Below are 23,076 nucleotides of genomic sequence, written 5' to 3' on the forward strand. Positions count from 1 at the left end.
AATATGTGGCAAATCCATTAGGAAGGTTTTAGAAAAAAATATGATTTGTGGTGTTACCACAACTTGAAGTCGTGACTATTGAGGCCTGATATTGGTAATGGAAATAGGTGGGAGAGATGGACTGAATATTTATATAATACATATGTAGAAAAAATGAATAACTCTCTTAGTTATATATAAAGCAGAATTCAATGTATAAATTTAATACATAATTAATACGAAATTGAAGTTTAAATTCTATTTAAAAAAAATCAATCAATATGTAGGTGTTGGATTAAAATTTATTAATTTCTAATATCACGCTGCCGAAAACTTTTATAAACTTTTACACAATGAACAAAAACGAGCTATACATCAATAGGCAACAATCGAAGTTTACACAGCCTACTTGAAAATATAATAAATAAGTGGCAACTGCAGTCGTTCTAAGCGTTCAAGGTAATGAGAAAAAGTTCTTGAACTCATTAAAGCTTCAAAAAGTGCTAACGCAATCATTATAATAAGCCTCAAACACTTGTATGTTCCTGTGTGTCTGCATGATTTCAACGAAAATGGGAAAAAATCTGTCAGCTTATTATGTTTTTGCGGCTGTAAAATTCTATTTTTATGCAAAACTTAAATATTCACGCTTTGTTGCTCGAAAGTTGAAAAATGAAAGCGCAGAAAGTCTTTGAAATGTCAAGGGCCCTGCAGCAGGAATTTCCCAAACAATGGTGTGTCACTTGGTAGGCGGGGCGAGAGGCGAATTTTTTGCAAGTTTCCTACGCTGTTTACATAACATTCGCCGGCAGTTCAAGTTGTGTGTACTTGACAGTTAATTAGGTTAATATTTGGATAATAAAATCAACTTATAATAAAGATAAAAGGCGTACACGCTTTTCAAAATTATTGGCGAAATAACATCTTGTTGAGGTGTTGCCTCAAGGTGTGAGTGGAGAAAGGTCAGTTTAAAGATAAAATCAAAACATAATTTTAACCTTTAGCTTGGCATACAATACAGTATATAAGATGTACGATATGGTCATACACTTGAAGAATTCTATTGCAAATCGCTAATCGCTACTTAAATTTGATTATTTTATGGAAGTCACATCTTAGTTTATACTTGCTTTATCTAATTTTGTCTCACTTCAAAATACATTAAATCAACATGATGATATATCAAATTGTCATACATCACGTCAGATGCATGCTATGACTATCACATCATATCACATCACATCACATCTTAATCCATCTTAACTCCATATCACATGATAAAAACAGGTCCCAATTTAAATTAAATTAGTATGTCGCATCAGATTAAAAAGTATCACAAGACTAACTCATAAAATAGCTTCAAAAATCACACATTTAGTCTTATCACATTATTCCCTTCCACATCACATCATATGACGTGACATGATATCGCACTTCTAAATCATTTCATCACATCACATTACTTTAACCATATCACATTTGAACACATATCAGCTCTTCAAATCGTAATTTTATACCACATCACATCATGTAATATCACATGCCTTCATATCACATCTTATCGCATTTTAACTTCTTACCACTTCACATATTTTTATACCATTTCACATCATATGACGTGACATCATATCGTACTTCTTTTCATCACATCACATTACTTTAGCCATATCACCTCATATCACATTTGAACACATATCAGCTCTTCAAATCGTAATTTTATACCACATCACAATTTTCATGCTGAAGAATATTTTTTAAGGAAATATAATACCAGTTTTCATATTCTCCCCAACAACTCTTAAGAAGCCAAATGAAATTCAAACTTTTTCTTATGTCGCTTGAGTGCTTTTAGCGCTGGCATGCATCCACGCTTGACATATGCTAATCTGCGTAGATAAATATCGCGCACCGCACAGTTTCATCAAAGGCTTCCACTTGAAGCATTTCCTACATATTTCATCACGCCAGACTGCGTTGAAGCGCAACTACATGCATACTTGAACACTGCGAACCAACGCCAACGCAACCAGCCTCAGACATAGTCGCAGTCTCAACACCAACGTCATTCTCAATCTCTCCTGCCGCTTTGACCTTCTACCATTGCACACACCTTTCGCTGCAATCTTTCGTCGATCTGACTGTGTCTTAGCAGCTAAGTGGTGGTGAGATGAGTGCGCGGAAATGGGTTGGCACAGTTGCCAAGTCAAATATGCCTGCTTTGGCTTCAATGACGGCGACCAAGCTCGGTTAAGGCAGGCAAATCCGCTTAATTAAAAGCGCTAAAGCGTCTACGTGCGCCTCAAAGGCGGCTAAAAAGACACGAAGAGCAAGGTAAAAAGTGCGAGAACGTTGAATACGTTGAGTAAGATGGCAGCTAAGACTACTGAATACTGTGGCAAAAGCTTTTTCTCGTATGCGCGTATGCAAATGAGGACGTCGCTGACGGTGAGCGTTTTCTTCTTCTTCAGCTGCTGACGGCATTGAAGACACACAACACTCTGCACTTTTTGTCTCTTTAATGTCGTTTAATTGCTGCAATAATTTAGCATTTAACTCTGACATAACTATCATTCAACTTGTTACCGCAGCTTATTTGGCTCGCGGCAAAACAAATACAGAAATAACTTTAACCTCACAAGTCAGCGACGACAGCGGTGCTGATTGTCCTTGAACGTATAAAAAGTAGTAAAAAAAAGTAGCAAATAAAAATGTCGTAAAGGTCTTAAGTGTCGTTGGGTGTGTGCAAGTTGGGCGATTAAGCATCAGCTAACGGTTCTTTCTGCACCGTTACGGCCTCGTCGTCCGTTTACTTAAGACTCTTTTTAAGTACAATGCAATAATGGCCGTCATCAGCATAGTATATACCGTTACTTCGTTGTATGTAAATGTCTTAAGGTTTTGTTGCTTTATTGTTGTTGTTGTCACCTAGCGCATTAATTGCGGTTAAGCGCTTGGAAAATTAAATTTTATTGCACGTTAAGCCTGCGACCTGTTGAATTGTGTGCTATTGAAGTTGTTGTTGTGTGTGTGTGTCAATTTTATTTGCTTTTGTTTATGTTTTATCATTCGATTTAGTGAAATAGTATAATCATGTATTATCCTCGAAATAGCTGCCTTTGATGGCTGTGTGTACAGGAATTGTTGAGTTGGAGTTCATTATTTCATTTATTTGAGTGTTTGACTTGTTTAGTTTCAGGCTTTTAGACCAGTTGAGATATGTGTCAGAGAGAATAGAGAAGGATTCGCACCTTAATTAATATGACTTTTTAAAGAATTTTTAATTTTTGAAAACAAATTTCAATATAGCATAACTAAAATCGTCGTATATAGTATATGAGGGCTGAGATAATTTCTGAACCGATTTCACTCATTTTCACAACCAACATGCATTATATACAAGATTATATGCTTACTTAAATTAGCTAAGAAATTTCACATTTTAACCGATCTATAAGTTATTAAGCCCATCGTCTTTTTGAAAAACCTATTATTAGGCATGTGGGAGCTAGGGGAAGTTATGGCCCGATTGTAATCATTTTTGATTCTGGGACACACTATTAGAAGAAAAAGACTCCCTATATATATTTTCGGTGAAAAATTACCATAAGGCACTGAGTTCTTCCTATTCGATATACGGGACATTGAAAAGTTATAATCCGATTTCGACAATTTTTTCACAAATGATGCCACAGATCATATACATACAGTATTTGTGTGAAGTTTTATTCTGCTATCTTCATTTTTTTCTGATGTAAATCTTATAAAGTGAAGGAATGAGATGGAATTCAAAATTGTGTTATATGGAAAGTAGTCGTGGTTGTGAACCGATTTCGCCCAATTTCCACACGTGTAATCGGGGTGTTAAGAAAATATTATATACCAAATTTCATTGAAATCGGTGGAGTAGTTCCTGAGTAGTAGTAAAAAAATCTGAGTGCAGCTTCCATCTGCCAATTCTTCTGTAAAAATTAGTGTTTCTGATATTTTCTGCTAGTAAGTTAACGCACTTTTAGTAATTTCCAACATAACTTTTGTATGGGACTATTTTCACTATTTTCAAGGTGTGTGATGGGGTGCGAAAGGGAAGCGACTGCAGAATGCTTGGTTTATATAGCTTGGTTTGCGAGATATATAACATTTTAAAATTCCCGTTATTTTTTGAACACATACACAAGTCATAAATTAAAGTATACATATAATATCAAAATATAGACTCCAATGTGATATTAGATTTCTCTCATTCATTTAGTTGCAGTCTCGTCTCATTTAATGCTCGAATTTTAAATCTCATTAAGCACAGCAAGCTTTTAGCGAAAAAAAGTACTGCATTGCGGAAATTCGCTGTCGCATTATAATTTAATGATCTCCACTATCACACAGCAGCGCTCATCCATTTGCGTATCAAAACATATGTATTTGTAGTTCGGTTTACGCCTCGTTGACCAACGTTTGACTTTGACATCTGCAATATTTAAGCGACTTTTTTGTGCATTTTGTTTAGCGGAAATGAGCTTTTACACTAATACCCCAGAAATGTGGCGCGCAGTTACTGTGTGTGTGTGTGTGCGCGAAAACTAGCTTATGCCTCAGTGCGCAATGCAAACATACACACACAAACACATAAGCAGACATTTGGTATTATTAATGCCACGAAACATTTTCGATTAAAACGCGCATTTCCGCTATGTCCGTCAGCGGCAGTGTCAGCAGCCAGCAACGCCACAATGGCCGCTGTGGCGTTACATTTCATTAAGCCGGAATAACACAGAGCCACCCTTAAACATACACATAGAAATAGACAATATCAGCAGCAGCGATGGCGGCAGCAGGCAGAGACGCACCGCAGTCAAGCATTGAATTAACCGCTTCCCCTCAACCACTCACCGCCACTTATCCACCAGTCAGTCAATTGAATTTCGCTCGCATTTATACTCATTTATATTTTCGCATCTGCACTGCCAGCCCAACTTCACTTCCGTTTCCGGCTGTCAGATATTTTAGAATTCCATTGAAATTCAATTGATTGGAGTTGTAGAAATGTAACCGTAAGCATTCGTATGAGCGAGTGAGCATTTCAATGCATGAGGCAGTGAAGGTGTTCGAGGCTTGAGTCGCATATACAGACACATATCCATTCAAATATATATAAGTAAGTATATGTTAGCTATAGATATGTTTTGGTTTGGCTGCTATTGATGGATGCGGTGCAGAGTTGCTGTAAGCGTGCTTTCTATACTCAATGGAAGGGTGGTGAAATGTAATCGAGAACTCAGGAGTTTTTGTTTTAAATTATCAGCAAAATTCAATTCAATTCAATATCTGCGGTTATTTGTGCTGCAGATGAAAATGATGGAGTGGCACACTCTAGTGATAGAAATAAGCAGATGAAAAAGGTAAAAAGAAATGTTAACGTTACGAGCTGCTTCAGCACTGAAAGCAGCTGTGGGATTATTGTTGCGCCATATTTTTCCACTATTCAATTACTTGAAATGCGCTAAACAAGAAGATATCGCGTTGCCTTCACTTTTTTTAAGTTTATTTGAAGAAATTGAAATTTAAATCTTTGGGGAGATTATTGTATTTTCTTAAAAAAGGTTTTTATTGAGCAGAGTTGGAAATAAAATATTTATTTATTTTAATGAAAACTGTTTTTTTTTTTGGAAAATTCAGTTTTCTGTTCTATCTAAAGTAAGTGTGTCCCAAACATTCGTAGATAAAAAATCTAATTTCGATAATTTTTATGGAAGAAATTCTGATTTTATTTTATTACAATAACTGGATATCCCTTCTATATTTATACATATGACTTTCAATAAAAAAAAACAATAAAAAAACAACCCCTACCAACCAACAAGTTAATATCTCATTTGGTGTGCGACTTAGATGAATTTTAGCTGGCAACGCCTAAATGTAGGCAACGTTTTATTGTTTGTTCTAAGTTTGAAACCACTTATTGAAACTATAATATAACATATAAAAATTTGTTTAGCAACAAAAACTTGACTTGAAGAGAGAATTTAGACCTATTAGTGAACTGGTTGGTTGAAACTCTTCGAATTATTTGAATTTGACTTTGGCAGCCGATAACTGGAAAAGTTTCTAAATGTTTAATAACTTTTTACATTTTTTCTACACATCAATACATATTTATTATTATTCCCCATTTCTACATATATCCTCCTGAGCCACCATTCAATCTACATATGACGCAAGTAATTTCCAATTTTTTATTTTCAACGCAGCCCTTTGCATTTTTTATCCATTTCCTCGCTAACTGTTTTGTGATTTATGCAAATTTTGTCGCTCCATATTTCATTTATTGTTGTTGCTAGCGAAAATTGGAGTCACAACCCTTTCGAGAATCTCTCGCCTGCAGCGCTATTTGTAGAGTGAAATGCCTCATAACGAGAGAGGAATAGTATAAAATAAAAGTAGTCTAGTTTGTTACAGCATGACAACATAAACAATAAAAAAAATATTGTAATAACCTACAATTCATAGCAACTGTGTTGTACTACAGACGGCGGAGCGTAAAAAAATAGTAATAATAGAAATAAAGAAAGTAAGATAAAAAAGCGGCCGACGCCATCATCACTATGGCAGAAGCCATTATTTGCAGCTTATAAATTTTAATGTACAAATAGACAAACAAAAATAAATATATCTATACATTTGGCCTCCTAACTTCCGCCACCACCCTTTCGTCGGTTTCAGTTTCACTCATATTCTCGCTCTTTTTGTTGTTGCTTATCTGTCTTCCTTTTTTTTTTGAAAGCCAATCTATCCAACACTAATGCCACAATGACTTCCTGCATTTTGTACTGGTTGCCCATACTCGGCAGCCATAAATTATGTTGTTTTTTTGCACGCTTTTGTTTTTTTGTTTTTGTTGTAGTTTAGGCTCATCGCAGCTGTGCATTTTCAATATGTTGCAGCTAAATTCAGAATTTTTGTTATGCAACTTTTTTTTCTTATATTGGTTTTATGGCATATTTATATCCGTTAATTCACCGGATATGCGCGGTTTGAATAACGGTGGTTCGAGTATTTGCATATATTTGAGTATATGCAACGGAAAAAATTTTCAAAGTTTTTTAAAGGCTTAAATCTGATATTGAAAATGAGAGCTTTCTGATTTATTAGAAGAAAAAATGAGAATTGGCTTGGTATTATCGTCAATTGTTCGGACGAAAGTAGATCGGTAATCAGCATTTGAGAATATTTGAAAATAAACATACTTGTGGACTCCCTCTGTAAAAAAAAAAACTAAATCCAAATCTTCAAGCTTAAGCCCGTTAAAATTTCTTAAAAATATTTCCACTTAAATCTATTATCCTGAAACTCCCATTAGACACCAAAAACCCACTAAATCACCACCACCAATCACTTGCCATATTTTAAAACAAGCAAATCAAGGCCGACTAAAACTAAATAAACTCTCATATATTCACCGGAAAATAAAGAAGCGACTATGCTAAATATCTAAAAACAAAACAAACAACCAAGCTAGCAAGAGAGAAAACAGTTAGTGAACCAAGGAAAACTTTTGCTTTGAAGCAAACAAAATGCGCAAAACTATTCAAAGGATGCAGGCTTGATGGCCAGCACGCAGTTGTTGTTGTTGACTACAGTTAACCTTAAAGTAAGCACACAAAAAATGCAGGCCGGCAGCCAAGGGCCAAGTGTATGAATAAAATCCATCGACAAATAAAGAAAATCAGTAATGTGTGAAACTGAGTTGCAGGCGCCAACAACGCCTTTAGCTGGGCGCTGGATAACCCTGTGTAAACATACCGAAAAATAGAAAATAAAAAAATAGAAATCGAATGAAGTTGAAAAATTGCTGCAGCAAAACTTTCAGCAAACAAAAACAAAATCAACAGTAGCAATAACAGCAACAACAACAACATAGGGCAGTACGTCACAGCCAAATGAAGTGAAATTCGATGAAAGCCAGGACATTTGAGTTATGCAGCACAAAGGCTCAACGGTTTTTCGTCGAAATTCACTCATACTTATATGCTGTTGTTGTTTGTTTTTGCTTTTGTAAATTGCTTGCAATGCGACGAATTGCCAGTTAAGATTGCTGTGGAGTGGGTAGATTTGCAGCAGGCATTTGTTAAGCATTTAGGCAGCGAGTGAAAAAAACTCAGCTGCCGGCAAATGCATATAGATAACAGTACAAGTCTGTGTGTATAGAGGAATTGACTGCCTGCAAATGGCTAAAAGTATGCAAATTTATGCTAAATTGTTTATAGTGGCTGGCAAGCACTTTATTCAAGCACTTTACCTATATACACGCTTTTGTGCCCTGGTTTGTGTGTGTGTTTGTTTATTTATTTGTATTTGTTTCGTATTAAGTGCGAGTATGTTAATCTGCTGAATGGACTAACGAATTGCCCGGCATTTTTGCGTACATTTTGTTTATGCAGTCGACCACCAATTGACGTTTGTTTGTTTAGCATAATGGACAATCATTTCAGCATTTGCATATTGAACATACAAAATACAATTTTGTTTGTGTGTGTGTAATATATGTCGTGCAATAAAAAGCGACTGGTAAAATTTTAAGAGAGTACAGCGGGATTACTCTTTAAAGGGTCTTACTGGGATGAAATCGGACGTTAGCTCATAATTTTCGGACACCATTAGCTATTCATTTGCCTTTATGAAGTATCAATATTACTTTATTTATTGGATCTGCTTTTTTTAAAGTCTAACAATAAATTTTAAAATTTTAAATCTATTTAAAAACTATAAAAGCTCGAGCGAGTGATTGAGACGCAATCTTTCTTAGTACGCAACTTGAAGAAAGATTGATTCTACACTGTGTGTATACAAATGGAAAAGTAGTTTTGGATCCAATAGTTATATAAAACGAGTATATTATTATAAGCTCGGATATAAATAGTGTCCTCATAAAGCATGCTGAAGCAGTGTAATTTACATTATTTTCAAAGTTTGGCGAATCGAACAAAGAACTGGCATAAATCCAAGAGACTGATATAATATGTTGGAGTCAACTTAGCAATGAGTTATAGAGTATTTTTAAAGTAGTGTAAGGATACTCTACTGCATGATTTTTATTATTTGACCAGTGATCAAAGCTCAAATGTAATAAGAAGAGAAGTGGTGAATCTAAGATGAATGAATGGATAATATAACTGATGTATAATATAGATGTCCCTAGGGTCAAGCACTGGCCGATTAATTCGATTAAATCATTTTATATCGATCCGGGACATTTGTGTCAACATTAACCCAACAAAATATTTGTAGAGATCTGTTTGCATCCCAAACTTTTTCTCAACTGAAAATTTCAGTTTTTTAGCCGAATTCTCGACATTTGCGGGAAATTTTGCTTTTCTTTTTTAATTCCAAAAGTGCGGCTGAGGCTCATCGACATTTGTAACATCGACAAAAACGGAAGCAAAGTTGTTGACCTATATATTTGGCCTTTCAAAAACATCATCCACCTGAAGCTTAGAACAAATGAAAATTTATCAAGTAAAGTAAGAGAACCCTTGAAATTGATTGACATCTATTTATACATCTTTGCTTATTGCGTTCTTTGTGACTAAACTGTCTCCTTAAGACTTTGAGCCCCGCGTGCCACACCGGTGGACATTTATGTTTTGACGATTTGGGACAATGTGACCACCCGTGGACATTGGTGGATTTTCCCATTTTCATGGGACATCGTGACCACCCGTGTTCATACGTCGTGTTTCATTTACCGACATTGTGATCACCGATGGAAACGTTCTGCATACATTTTCCATTGAAATAAAATTTCTTCGGTCCCAGGATGTAAGCCTTTTTGACGTGGACTTTGTAATTTGGTCTGCCAAAGCCCAAAAAATAGTGAATCAAATTTAGGTAAGAAAAATTCATTTCATGAAAAAAAAACAAAAATGCATTTGGTTTATCAAAAATAAATGTCACAAAGTCACCTCAATCGCAAAAACTCAATAAAACTAAGAAAACAGATTTTGGTCCCAGCTTGTCAACTAAAGCACAACCCTTCGTCAGCATGCGGTTCACCGCTGCAGAAAAATATGACCACGGGTGGGCACGCGGGGCTCAAAGTGTTAAGAAACGCTCTAACATAATTATATTCACCTGCAACATTTTGCTTCCCTAAAAAATCGTATATATGGCATCGTATTGCCCTCGGACAAAGAAGCGCTTAAAAGAAAAATCTCCTAAATTCAAGGCATCAATATCAAAATAGTAAATATTTACATGAGAATGTAGTTGTAAACTTTCTGTTTGCAAACTATATCGTATGTGTACACATTTGTTGGCCAAAGTTGAAAAATAATGGCGTTTAAAACGCTCAATTAGTCTAAGCGCATGGCATATTAAGTGCTCTCTGCTTTAGTTAAGATTTATTTAACAGTTTTTTATATGCAAAGCACACAAGTAAATAATCAAAAGCGTAAGCAAAAGAGAAATCCACATTGTGCATGATAAAAGTATAGTGAAGCAGGCTATGGCGCTCTCGATCTTAATGATACATACAATGATACAGCAGCTGAACACAGGCAAGTAACTATAAATATATGTTTAAAAGTAAAAAAATATCTTGTGAAACATATTTATATTTATTTTTTAGCTTTTAGTGCTAAGCAGAGTCATAATTAACCTTACTCTTCTCATACTAGGACTTGAATGTGAGCTAGTGATGCTCTGTATTTCAAGCGTTTTTATACGTTCTATTCTGCGTTTTCATCTGCCCTTAAGGTGTATACGCCATATCAGCTCTCACAGAAAACGTGACAGCGACGAATAAATAAAAGTTATCATACACATTCTATGCACAAATATTTATATGTGTGTACACTTAAGTGCTTTTGTAAACAACATTGCACCAGCGAAAAACTACACTTCACATAGATAAGCTAAAACTCATTTGTTGGCAGAGCGTTACATAACTATGCTTATGCATTTGTATGTAGTATTGGGTAAATAGCAGCTTCTAATGTTGATTCATATATGTTAAGTATGAGTTTGTATTTATAATCAACGTATCCGCTGCTGTGATTTCTCTTCCGTTTCCTAACTTCCGCCTTTGCCAGCAGACAAACAACTCAGTCAGAATACGAATGTTATTATAAGCAAAATAAACTCGACGAGTAAATGTTGCGAATTTTATAAAACGTTTAAGCCTGAAGCAGACACTCGAGGATAGTTATCTAAATAGTAGTTGTGCATAATCATAGTAAATTGGATATTTAGAAGAGTATTATCTCAATATGTGGTTATGATATATTAAGCAGAATTGCCTCAAACATTATTTTGGAATTGTTTAAATACTCAATTTCCACATGAGAGGTTTTCTTCATGATATCTCAATTATTAACTAATTCACCGCTTACACGGACCGAAGATCGGATGGATAACTGAAAATGAATTCGTCTGTCCATTGTGATTTGTGCGACATGTTGCAAGAATATAATATGTTTTCTTCCGCCTTTTTCATGTCACTAATAATCTAAGGCGGCAGGAGAAAACTATGAAGCTTCCTTGCTACAAGTGCTTTACATTCGATCTCTACTTGATTATGCCAATCTGTTTTATTTATACCAGTTGCTTGTTCGATTCGTTATACTTAAAGATTGTGGTGTTTCAAAGTGAGAGTTCAAGAGAATTCTATATCAATGAAAATTTTTTTACAAAATAAACGAAAAGTTAGATCACGACACTTTTCAATCGAGATGTAAAGGGAACTGCTGGTTTTCAAGACTCTCAAGAGGCTAGTATTTTTAAAAATCTGCTTTTCACATAAAGTTTGATGACTGTTATAAGTTTGATAGGCAGTTGGGGAGATATATTGTGAATTTTACCATTACGAGAGCTGCTATATATATTTCTGGCCTAGGCAACACTAAGTGTTGCCAGGTGCAATCTGACATTTCCATTGGAAAGTTTGACATTTTTTAGCATAACATCACTCAGAACGTTTTGTCATTTAATCGAGAATTGTTTTATTTACAGGAAATTAAAAAATTCATCTCGTCAACATTTTCGTGCGATCATTTTTCGCAACTTTCGACGTGGATTATCAGCGACAAGAGTGCATCGATGAACTATAATCTTTGTATGGATATGAAGCACCATCCTATAGCACTGTAAAAAACTGGTACAACGAATTCAATCGTGACCGACGCTCGCTCAAAGACGAATTCCATGAAGGTCGTCCAAAAACAGCCGCTGTGCCAGAAAACATCGATGCCGTACGTGAAGTGATAATGCAAGACCGTCATGTAACATACCTTCAGATAGAGGCATGTCTATGCATTTCTCCCACCAGCATACATTCGATATTGCATGAACACCTGACCGCACAATTTGACAATCGCTCAAAAAAAGGCTCAAAAAAAGTGCTTCGAAAATTAGTTTGAGCGCATGCAAAAGTGTATAAATCTTGATGGAGAATATTTTGAAAAACAATAAAACCATTTTCGTTGATAAATATTTCTATTTTCATTATTAGGCCAGAAATATATATAGCAGCCCTCGTATTCAACTAAAACAGGCCTGCAAATTTAATAGCGTCCACGTGCCAAAGCCTCAACGAGTTGAATAATATTTACACACGTACATTAATTTGAGACAAAGAAAAAAATTATAATTGGAAACGTGTGAGGCCCTCAACATCAGCACGCCCAATGACCATTTTCATTTAGCATTTATCATTTGCCTTTTTCTCAATTTTTTGTTTTTGCCAAAATTCTACCCTTTGCGTTTATTTGCTTTGCAGGTCCTTCGCGCAGCTTTCGCACACCTTTTAACTACCTTTAGTTGTTGTTTTTGGTGTTATTTTCGCAATGTGTATCACCAACATTTTGCTGCTGTGTCGATACTTTATGTATGTGCAACGCCCCATTTTTCTCATTTTGGGTTATGCTGTTTGGTGTGACTGATTCAGCAATTTCATTTCCTCTCTTTGATATTCCGGTCTAGACAGGTCCAGCTGACTGTTGGCTGCTTGGCGACTACTGCGGTGTAATTTCATTTGAATATTTAACTAGCACGCCGCTATGGTTGAGTGAGTATGAGGGTGATTCAAAAAAAAAAAAAACAAAAAACCGGGTAATGCAAAGGTAATGTCTGCTGTTTTATGTTGGTTGAGTAATGAATTAGAAAATTACAGCAGTTATAATTGTGTTGGCATAAAGGTTTGATGATCTGTGTGTGAAATGGCGTGGAAGATTTTTATTTTTTTTTGTCTGGCACAAGAGTTGTAAAGGAAATGATAATCTCTTGTGCTTGCTTTAGTGGAAATAATTAATTAAAAAGAAATATTAAGAAATATATGAGTTTCAAAAAAGTACAGAAAAGCTTCGTCTAAAAGCTGACTATAGATGGCGCTGTGTACAAAATGTTTCTAAATATCATGTTTTCCATTTGATGTATTTCGCATAGGTGGTAAGTGCAAGGAATAAACTACAGCTAAGTGTCAGCTAAGGGTGGATGCTTACACTAAGCTTTTAAATGAGCTGGTAACTTTTTATGCTTATTTTTTTACATATTTTATATAGGAAATTTATATTGTTTTTATAGAGTTTGCGATTTTCGTGATTATTAGATATTTTAAATATTTTCTAACATTTTTATATGAAAAACTAATTTCAGAAATCTATTTCGAAAGCTTTCGGAAACATATTTTGAAAACATATACATATAATTAATTGATTGTTCCATTTCAAGAAATGATTTTCCACTTACCAATAAGTTAGTTTAAAGAACATATAGAAATTGATATTTACCTGAAAAGAGAAAAAAAAAACAAGAAATTTATTAGAAAATGTTTATAAATATTATTTTTCATTTTATAAGTATTTCAGACTTAATTTAAGTATTTATAAGATAGTGCTAAATATTAATAGTTTTCATAAAGGCTCAGTTAAAATATATACACACGCTGTAATGAGAAATTCGTTCATTAAGCAGCGTCAATACTCAAAAATCAAATACGCACATGCAGCAACCACGAAGGTACGCGAAAAGCACTTGAAAATGAAAGCACGCATTACCTCTGAAAAAAAGAGGTTGGTCTCAGCCTGAGCATATTATCCGCTTCATTCCACGCATTTGCCATGCAAATGGACTCGCATTAATGTGGCACAAACGACTGTGTGTGTGCGCATGCAACGCATTTGTTGTCTGTGCGCCTAAGCGCGTGCTTAGCCACCGTCATCTGGTGGTCGCTTATGCAGCAAACCACTTCACTGCTCACCACTAAATGGATAAATGTTGGTCGAGCCGCCGCTACTCGGCTTACTGCTACCAATGTTCTGTTGTTGTTATTGTTTGTATTTTGTGCGTGTACCTTTCAGCGTTGGCTATTAATTAAAATCGAATTTACACCTAAGTAAGCTGAATTAGCGAAACAGTGCGAACACAAAGACGATTAGCTACAAAGAGTCAATGCAATTACTTGGGGTGTGAGGGGTATAAAGTGGTAGGGGGAGAGCACTTGGTGCAGAATAAAGGGTTTCATTATTGATGCCGTGGAGAGCACTTCATAAGTATTTATAGGTGGGAGAGAAAACTAGGGGAGCAAAATCGATGCTGGTCTCTGTTGTTGGCCGTGGCGTATGAGTAATGTAAATTAATTTATTTGTTTACTATTTTGTTTGACTTATTGAATGCATTTGTGCTTTTTCAATTGTAAAATGTTAAATTAGCTTAGATTGAATGCAGATAGTGTAAGTATTTGAATTTTGAATTATTTTTTTTTTCAGCAATATGGTCCAAAAGGTTATTAAGTACGAGAGTTAAGTAAAAATGTCATGAAAAACTTGTTCGAAAAAGCTGCAATACCTTATTCAAATATTAAGTATCCCCTCTAGCAACAAAGTATATGCGAAAATTTCTTTGCTAAGCGATTTACAGCGCCATATCAGCAATTGAATTTTTCACATTTTCCATGATATTAGCAAATGAAATTTACATGAGCGTAAATTACGCAGCACTTGGAAAAAGTGCTGAAAACGGTATGCAAAAATTGCGAATAAAAATGTTAAAAAAAATTGAAATAGTTTGCCACAGTTGATGGTGCGACGCTTGAAGCAGCGTCAATGCCAATGACAAATTTTAACTGCAGCAAAATGAAATAAGCACACATGCCTCCCAGATGCGTAAGCATACTCATGCAGCTGCTTATATAGGTATATAGATGGCAGCCAGTATTTACGAGCACATTTATATGTATGTAGCAGCAGTCGCTTGTGCATACAAATGACGCACTTGCAACAAGCTGCTGTGAATTTATGTAGCTAGAGACGTAATAAATGCAGGTAAGTAACGGTGTTTGCATGCGTGTATTTACTCACATTTGCGCAGTCGTTAATATGTGCGCGCATAAGCAGCTCAAGTTGTGTGCGTGTGTGTGTGTGGCGATGTGCACCTGGGCGTATGCGTGACATGAAATATAAACTGAATGTAGCATTTGTAACCGTACATGCGTACGTAATAGGTATGGTGCAGCAGATGCGTGTAAAATTGTAAACGTGAGAAAAACAAATTAGAAAAAAAATTATATTTTAATTTCGTTAACTATTTCGTTCTAAAATGAATGTGATTTCAAAGGTTTTGTGATATATAACTCTAATTAGATATTTTTATACCCAACACAGGGTATATTAAGTTTGTCACGAAGTTTTTAACACCCAGAAAAAAGCGTCGGAGGCCCTATAAAGTATATGTATAAATGATCAGTATGTTGAACTGAGTCGGTTTAGCCATGTCCGTCTGTCGGTCTGTCTGTATATATACGAACTAGTCCTTCAGTTTTTAAGATATCGTTTTGAAATTTTGCAGATGTTATTTTCTCTTTAAGAAGCTGCTCATTTGTCGGAATAGTCGATATCGCACCACTATAGCATATAGCTGCCATACAAACTGAACGATCGGAATCAAGGGCTTGTATGGAAAACATCCGCAATTTACCACATATCTTCAGGAAATTTGGTGTGAGTTATTGCTCATAGAAATAATTTAATCTCCGAAACAATTTTTCAGATCGGTTCACTATAGCTTATAGCTGCCATACAAACTGAACGATCGGACACAAGGGCTTGTATGGAAAATTTTCGCATTTTACAACATATCTTCACGAAATTTGGTGTGAGTTATTGTTCATAGAAACAATTTAATCTCAGAAAAAAATATTGAGATCGGTTCACTATAGCATATAGCTGCCATACAATCTGAAAGTTCTGAATCAAGGGCTTGTATGGAAAACTTCCGCATTTTAATACATATCTTCACGAAATTCGGTGTGAGTTATTGTTCATAGAAATAATTTAATCTCCGAAAAAATTGTTCAGATCGGTTCACTATAGCATATAGCTGCCATACAAACTGAACGATCGGAATCAGGGGCTTGTATGGAAAACTTCAGCATTTTACTACATATCTTCACGAAATTTGGTGTGAGTTATTGCTCATAGAAATAATTTAATCTCCGAAAAAAATGTTGAGATCGGTTCACTATAGCGTATAGCTGCCATACAAACTGAACGATCGGACTCAAGGGCTTGTATGGAAAATTTTCGCATTTTACGTGGTACCTTCACGAAATTTGACATGGACACTTAAGGTAATAATATAATCTCCGAAGAAATTGTTCAGATCGGTTAACTATATAACCTTAATGTTCCTAGCAAACAACCCGGCTAAAAAGAATTAGTAAAATGTTTTCTTTTTTTTTACTTACTTTTTCTTACGTCTTTAGATTTGCTTAAACACATAGTTACTAAAGGAAATGCACCTGTGAAGAGTATATTAGCTTCGGTACAGCCGAAGTTAAAGTTTTTTCCTGTTTTGCATAAAGAACGTCTTCTTAAATAAATTTTCTATAAAACTAAAAACATGTTCCTTTCCATTCAAAATCACTTTTAGACTTCAAGAAAGGCGGAATTCACTCCATTTTACAATAATTCAGCAATGTTATGTACAAAGTTGAGGTGATAAAAAATATTCTATTGTAATAGCAAATGAAAATCGTTTCGAAAGCATGCTGAAACGCTAATATATTTCCAAAAATGCGCTGAAAGTGTTCAGTTGCTGCCCCCCCACCTTACAAATATATTCCCCCATCACATTCAACACAACCTCCACAGTTCATGGCAACACTTGTTACCGTAATTTGTTGCTATTGCGCTGATAAGGTCGAGTAAAATGTGTATTTTGTACTTTTTGTGAACTCGATTTTTTTTACAAATAGCAAATTTTCAAAGTTGCACACATGCTCTTGCCTTTGGCTACACAAGGTCTGTTGCCTTCATTGGCAATTTCTGCACAATCTTCAACTAGAGTGCATGCATGTGAGTAAATTGAAAAATATTTTCCAATATATAGCGCAAAATTCGATTTCACAATTTTCCAATACATCGCCGTGCAACCAACGAATTGTAGCCACTCAACGCGTGGTGCATGATTGATGTGGCACGATGGAGGAATGAGTGTGGTGCAGTGGAGTTGAAGAATACGTATACACAGATGTATGCTATAGTTTGTTAAGCAGAAATATTCGCAAGCTTCAAAAAGCGCTACAAATGCGCGACAGCATTTGCCATTTGACAATTCGAAAATGATTTGCTGTCACCGAAGGCGCATTGAAAACGGCAACTCTGGTGGCGAAATGCAATCAGTTATTGCTGCCTGCCTGCCAATTGCCGAAGTTGCGCGCGCTTAGTTTACACTATTTTGCATGTCAGGCTTATCGCCGACTTCTCGTCGCCGTCATTCGTTTCGTAATCGTTTAGCGACAAGTTAACAATAACGTAAATTGAATTGCCATAACGGTTTATGCTTATGCAACGCAACGTTGTGCTGACAGCTAGCAACATTTTTCATAATGCAATGTTACGTATACGTCGTGGTGACGCCAAGTCACATTGCAGTTCGCTGTGGTATAGTTTATATTTGTTGTAGTTGTAGACTTTGTTGTTTCTTTAATATATTTTATTTGAGATTTAAGTGTTTATTTCGTGTTGTATTATGTAGAATTAGAGTAGCATCTGTTTAGTGGTGGCTTATTTAAGCTACTAAGTTGTGAACAAAAATGTATATAAATTTTAGAAGCAATTGGTATCTACTAATACCATAAATCTGTTGTGTGAGAGAGCTTTCAACCTATACGGACGTGTATTTTATGCGCTCCGTGATTATTCTCTAAAACCTAAAATTAAAATAAAATAAGTAAAAAACAAAACAACTTAAACAGTGCATTAAGCAAAGCGTTAGTCAATAACGCCGAAATTGTTAGCAAAACAAAAAAAAAAATCACAAAAATAAAAGTGTACAAACAATAATAAATACGAAATAACAAATTCTAAGTGCGAAAAAATAAACAATAAACAATAACATGAGCGCTGCGCAGCCTCACCAATAAGGCCGTAGGCATTCTCTGAATGCCTACTTTAGCTTTGTCGAGCCTGCAAAACCAGCTCCTACCAACAAACAAGGCAAAGGCGAGAAGGATGAGACATCTCAGCGATCAACGGAGCAGCACCCTAAGCAGAGCTTAGCAACAACAATAGTAGCAGAGAACGGCAGCCAACAACGGCCAGCAACAAACACGAACGCATCAACATATAAGCAGGTACCTGCAAGCGAGCAGACAGCGAAGAAAACGCAAGGTGAGAATGCACAAATCAAAAAAGGTCCATCTGTTCAGATTGGCATTGACCGCTACGTCAATATTAAAAGGAAATTAAGTCCTGTGAAGTCAGCGGTCAATCCTAAAAAATTACTAGGCGGCACGCCAACCAAGAATAAACCTGACGTTTTAAATGGCAACAGATTTGCCGTACTAAGCACTGGTTCTGATGATGATGCGAAGGGTACCACCACAGTCGCGTATGCCAAACCGCCCCCAATATATTTGCGCGAGCGTAGCTCAAATACTCTTGTTGCTAAATTAAGCGAAATTGTAGGTACAAAAAACTTTCATATAGTGCCTTTAAAAAAAGGCAATATAGATGAAACGAAAATACAGACATACACTGAGAAAAGTTTTATGGATGTTGTCAAGTTTTTGTCGGATAAAAACAAAAATTATTATTCCTATCAGTTGAAGAGCTCAAAGGGCCTAGCTGTAGTAATTAAAGGTATAGAGTCATCTGTAGACTCTAGTGAAATCAAAGAAGCTCTTGAAGAATGTGGCTTTGAAGTTAAAACTGTCGTAAACATCTTTAACAGAAACAAAGTACCACAACCAATGTTTAGAATTGAATTGATGCCGAATTCTAACCAGCTTAAAAAGAACGAAGTGCATCCAATATATAATTTAAAATATTTGCTCCACCGTAGAGTAACCGTAGAAGAACCACACAAAAGAAACGGTCCGGTACAATGCACCAACTGCCAAGAGTATGGGCATACCAAATCTTATTGCACTCTACGCAGTGTTTGTGTGGTATGTGGAGATTTACATCCCACTTCAAAATGTATCCTCAAGAAAGAGGATTTAAACAAAAAATGCAGCAACTGTGGAGGAAGTCACACTGCCAACTACAGGGGTTGTCCTGTTTATAAAGATTTGAAATCGAAGTTGTCACAGGGAATTCAAGCACGACGTAACCAAATGTTACATACTCCCCGTACTGACATTATAGATATCACAGACCATATTCCGAAATCTAGTAATATTAAAAATAATACTGTACAAGGGAGCTATGCCAATGTTGTAAAAGGCAACAATGTACAAATGCAACCACCGCAAAATCCTCCAAATAGTGGTATTGAAAATATGATTCTAAATCTGACTCAATGTATGACACAATTCATGTCTACGATGCAAAACATGATCCAAGATTTAATAAAATCACAAAACCAAATGCTGCAAACCTTATTAAGTAAAAAATGAGCATACTAAACATTTGTATATGGAACGCTAACGGTGTTAACCAACATAAACTAGAGATAATTAGATTTCTGTCTGAAAAAAATATAGATGTAATGTTAATATCAGAGACTCATCTGACAAACAAAAACAATTTTAAAATACCGGGATTTAGACTGTATGTTACAAATCACCCGGATGGAAAAGCACATGGCGGAACGGCAGTATTGGTTAGAAATCGGTTAAACCACTTTACTCTGGGTTCTCATGTTACAGCACAGATACAAGCTACAACAATATCGTTAAAAAATCGGGGTTGTGATTTAAATCTAACGGCTATATACTGCCCACCTCGTTTTAAAATTACAGATAGCGAATTTAAAGACTTTTTTGGAACGCTAGGTCATAGATTTCTAGCAGGTGGAGATTATAATGCAAAACACATGTACTGGGGGTCACGTCTTAATAATCCGAAAGGACGCCAGTTGTACCAAACCATTATGAACCACAATAACCTTGATATAATATCTCCTGGTAAACCTACATACTGGCCCAGTGATCGTAACAAAATACCAGATTTAATTGATTTCGCTGTAACCAAAAATATAGATAGATCACTTGTGACAGTTGATACATGTACAGACTTATCTTCAGATCATTCACCTGTACTAATAAAGTTGTGTGAAGAACCCATATTCGTTGAGCCAAAGGTGGGTCTAACATCTCACAAAACGAACTGGTTAAAATACAAAAAATATGTGAGTAGCCACATTAATATTGATGTAAAAATAGATACAGAAAGAGATATTGATGAAGGTATAAGAGAATTTAATGATGTAATATCAAATGCAGCTGTCATAGCAACACCAAACATAAGCAATAAACCGATTATCCGCAGAAAACTCACTAATAATGAAATAGAAAAGCTTGTAAATGAAAAAAGGCGAGCTAGACGTGAATGGCAGTTAAATCGCTCCCCTTCTACTCAGCTGCAACTAAAATATGCTGTACGAAAACTAAAAACAGCGCTTAAACGTGAGGAAGAATACCACACTCACAATTATATAAAGAAACTGTGTCCAAATTCAAACAAAGGAAATTCTCTTTGGAAAGCCCAAAAGTCAATGAAGCCTCCAGTCGACTCCAACTTGCCTATAAGAGGCTTGGGTGGAAACTGGGCAAGAAGTGACGAGGATAAGGCAAATTGTTTCGCAAATCACCTAGAAAAGGTATTTCAACCTAATTGCCCAAAGAACAGCTTTAAGCTGCCAATCATCTCCAATAGCGCTAACGAGTCGCTTGGGTCTATTCAAACGTCATCTTCTGAAATTATTAAAATCATAAAAGAGCTGAATCCTAAAAAGTCGGCAGGACACGATAAAATTACTCCAAAAATGCTAATTGAGTTACCAAATATTGCTTTAACAGTACTCTCCTTGCTCTTTAACGCTATTCTCAGTTTCGGGTACTATCCAAGTTCATGGAAAAAGTCGCAGATCATCATGATAGAGAAAACAGGTAAAGACTTGACACAGCCGTCTTCATACAGACCAATCAGTCTTCTACCCTGTCTTTCTAAAATATTTGAAAAAGTGTTACTATCAAAGATGTCTCCTTTCCTCCTTGAAAATAATGTAATACCAACGCACCAATTCGGTTTTCGTGCAAAACATGGCACTGTAGAACAAGTAAATAGAATTACTAACGAAATCAGAAGGGCGTTCGAGTATAGAGAGTACTGTTCTGCTATATTTCTAGATGTGGCTCAGGCGTTCGATAAAGTGTGGCATGACGGGCTTTTATATAAGATTAAAAAAAGCTTACCTCTCGAAATGCATAAAACCTTGGAGTCTTATTTAAAAAATAGAAAGTTTACTGTCAAAGTAGGAGACTTCATATCTGAAGAACGACCAATAAAAGCTGGTGTACCTCAGGGCAGTGTTTTAGGGCCAACTCTATACATAATATATACAGCAGACCTTCCAACAGCTAGTAATATTTTGACATCAACTTTTGCGGATGACACAGCTTTAGTGAGCCGAAACAAATGCCCAATTATAGCATCAAAAGTATTAGGAGCGCATTTGATTTTTGTCGAAGAATGGCTAGCAAACTGGCGTATAAATGTAAACGAACAGAAGTGCAAGCATGTTACATTTTCTCTAAGACCAAAAACGTGTCCGGCAGTTAAAATGAACAATATTTTAGTACCCCAAGCGACTGAAGTAACATATCTTGGTATTCACTTGGATAGAAGGCTCACGTGGAGAAAACACATATCGTGCAAAATAACCTGCATGAAGATAAGAGCAGCACATTTAAATTGGCTTTTAAATAAAAATTCAAAACTTAGCCTAGACAACAAAGTTTTATTATACAACGCGGTCATAAAGCCGATTTGGATGTACGGCATCCAACTGTGGGGTACGACCTGTGCAACCAATATCGATATAATTCAGAGATTCCAATCAAAAATGCTTAGAACAATCACGTGCTCACCATGGTATATGCGTAATGAAAATATCCATAAAGATCTTGGTATTCTCATGGTAAAGAAAGAAGTAGAGAACAGCAGAAATAAATATTTGTCCAAACTCCGCGATCACCCAAACCCATTGGCTAATGCTTTATTACATTCTTGTAATCAATCACGTCTAAAAAGAAGAGATATGCCAGCACACTGAGGAGCAACGTTTCACCAAAACAACTCAATCAATTGGTTGAGCTTGTCTAGTTTTAATTAGAATTAAGATTTTATAACTTATTGTTAGGCTCCAAAGAGCAGATTCAATAAATAAAGAATTATATGAAAAAAAAAAAAAAAAAATATTTGATAAAAAAATTAAAAAAAAACTTTAAAATACTATCGATGCTTGAAGTTGCTTGAATTTTACCAGAAAACTGCCAGCAATCAGTGCGCACACACACATAAACGACTATTATGAATGTAAGCAAAACTTCGCCATTGAAAACTAGTTCCTTGGAGAGTAAATATGTATGTTTTCGGCTAAACATCTTTTCCAAACTTTTTGAACTCAAGAGCTTCAGTTGAAACTTAAAATTCATAATGCAAAGCAAATGGAAGGCGCAAAAGTTCAACACAAAGTCGCACAAGCAAAGCTTAAAAGTTTATTTGTATCATATATATTTAGTTAGTAATAATACATTTTGTGTGGGCAGATAACACACTCGTAGATACACACACACACTTGAGTACATGCACACATGGGATGAAA

General features: G+C 35.6%; 1 protein-coding gene across 3 annotated transcripts in view; it reads right to left on the reverse strand.

Moving 5' to 3' along the window:
* The window catches only part of LOC105211709 (neurogenic protein mastermind), a 299,950-nt gene that overhangs the window by 20,025 nt on the left and 256,849 nt on the right, over positions 1-23,076 (reverse strand). Inside the window, exon 5 of one of the 3 annotated variants that reach the window (XM_054233290.1) lies at positions 13,695-13,754. The exons of the other annotated variants lie outside the window; for them this stretch is intronic. Coding sequence (XP_054089265.1) covers positions 13,710-13,754 — 45 coding nt within the window. The 3' untranslated portion in view covers positions 13,695-13,709. Of the gene's footprint in view, positions 1-13,694; positions 13,755-23,076 lie in introns of those variants that run through there. 3 annotated transcript variants of the gene reach the window in all.

The sequence above is a fragment of the Zeugodacus cucurbitae genome, chromosome 6 (assembly GCF_028554725.1).
Source record: "Zeugodacus cucurbitae isolate PBARC_wt_2022May chromosome 6, idZeuCucr1.2, whole genome shotgun sequence".
NCBI classification, from domain to species: Eukaryota; Metazoa; Arthropoda; class Insecta; order Diptera; family Tephritidae; genus Zeugodacus; species Zeugodacus cucurbitae.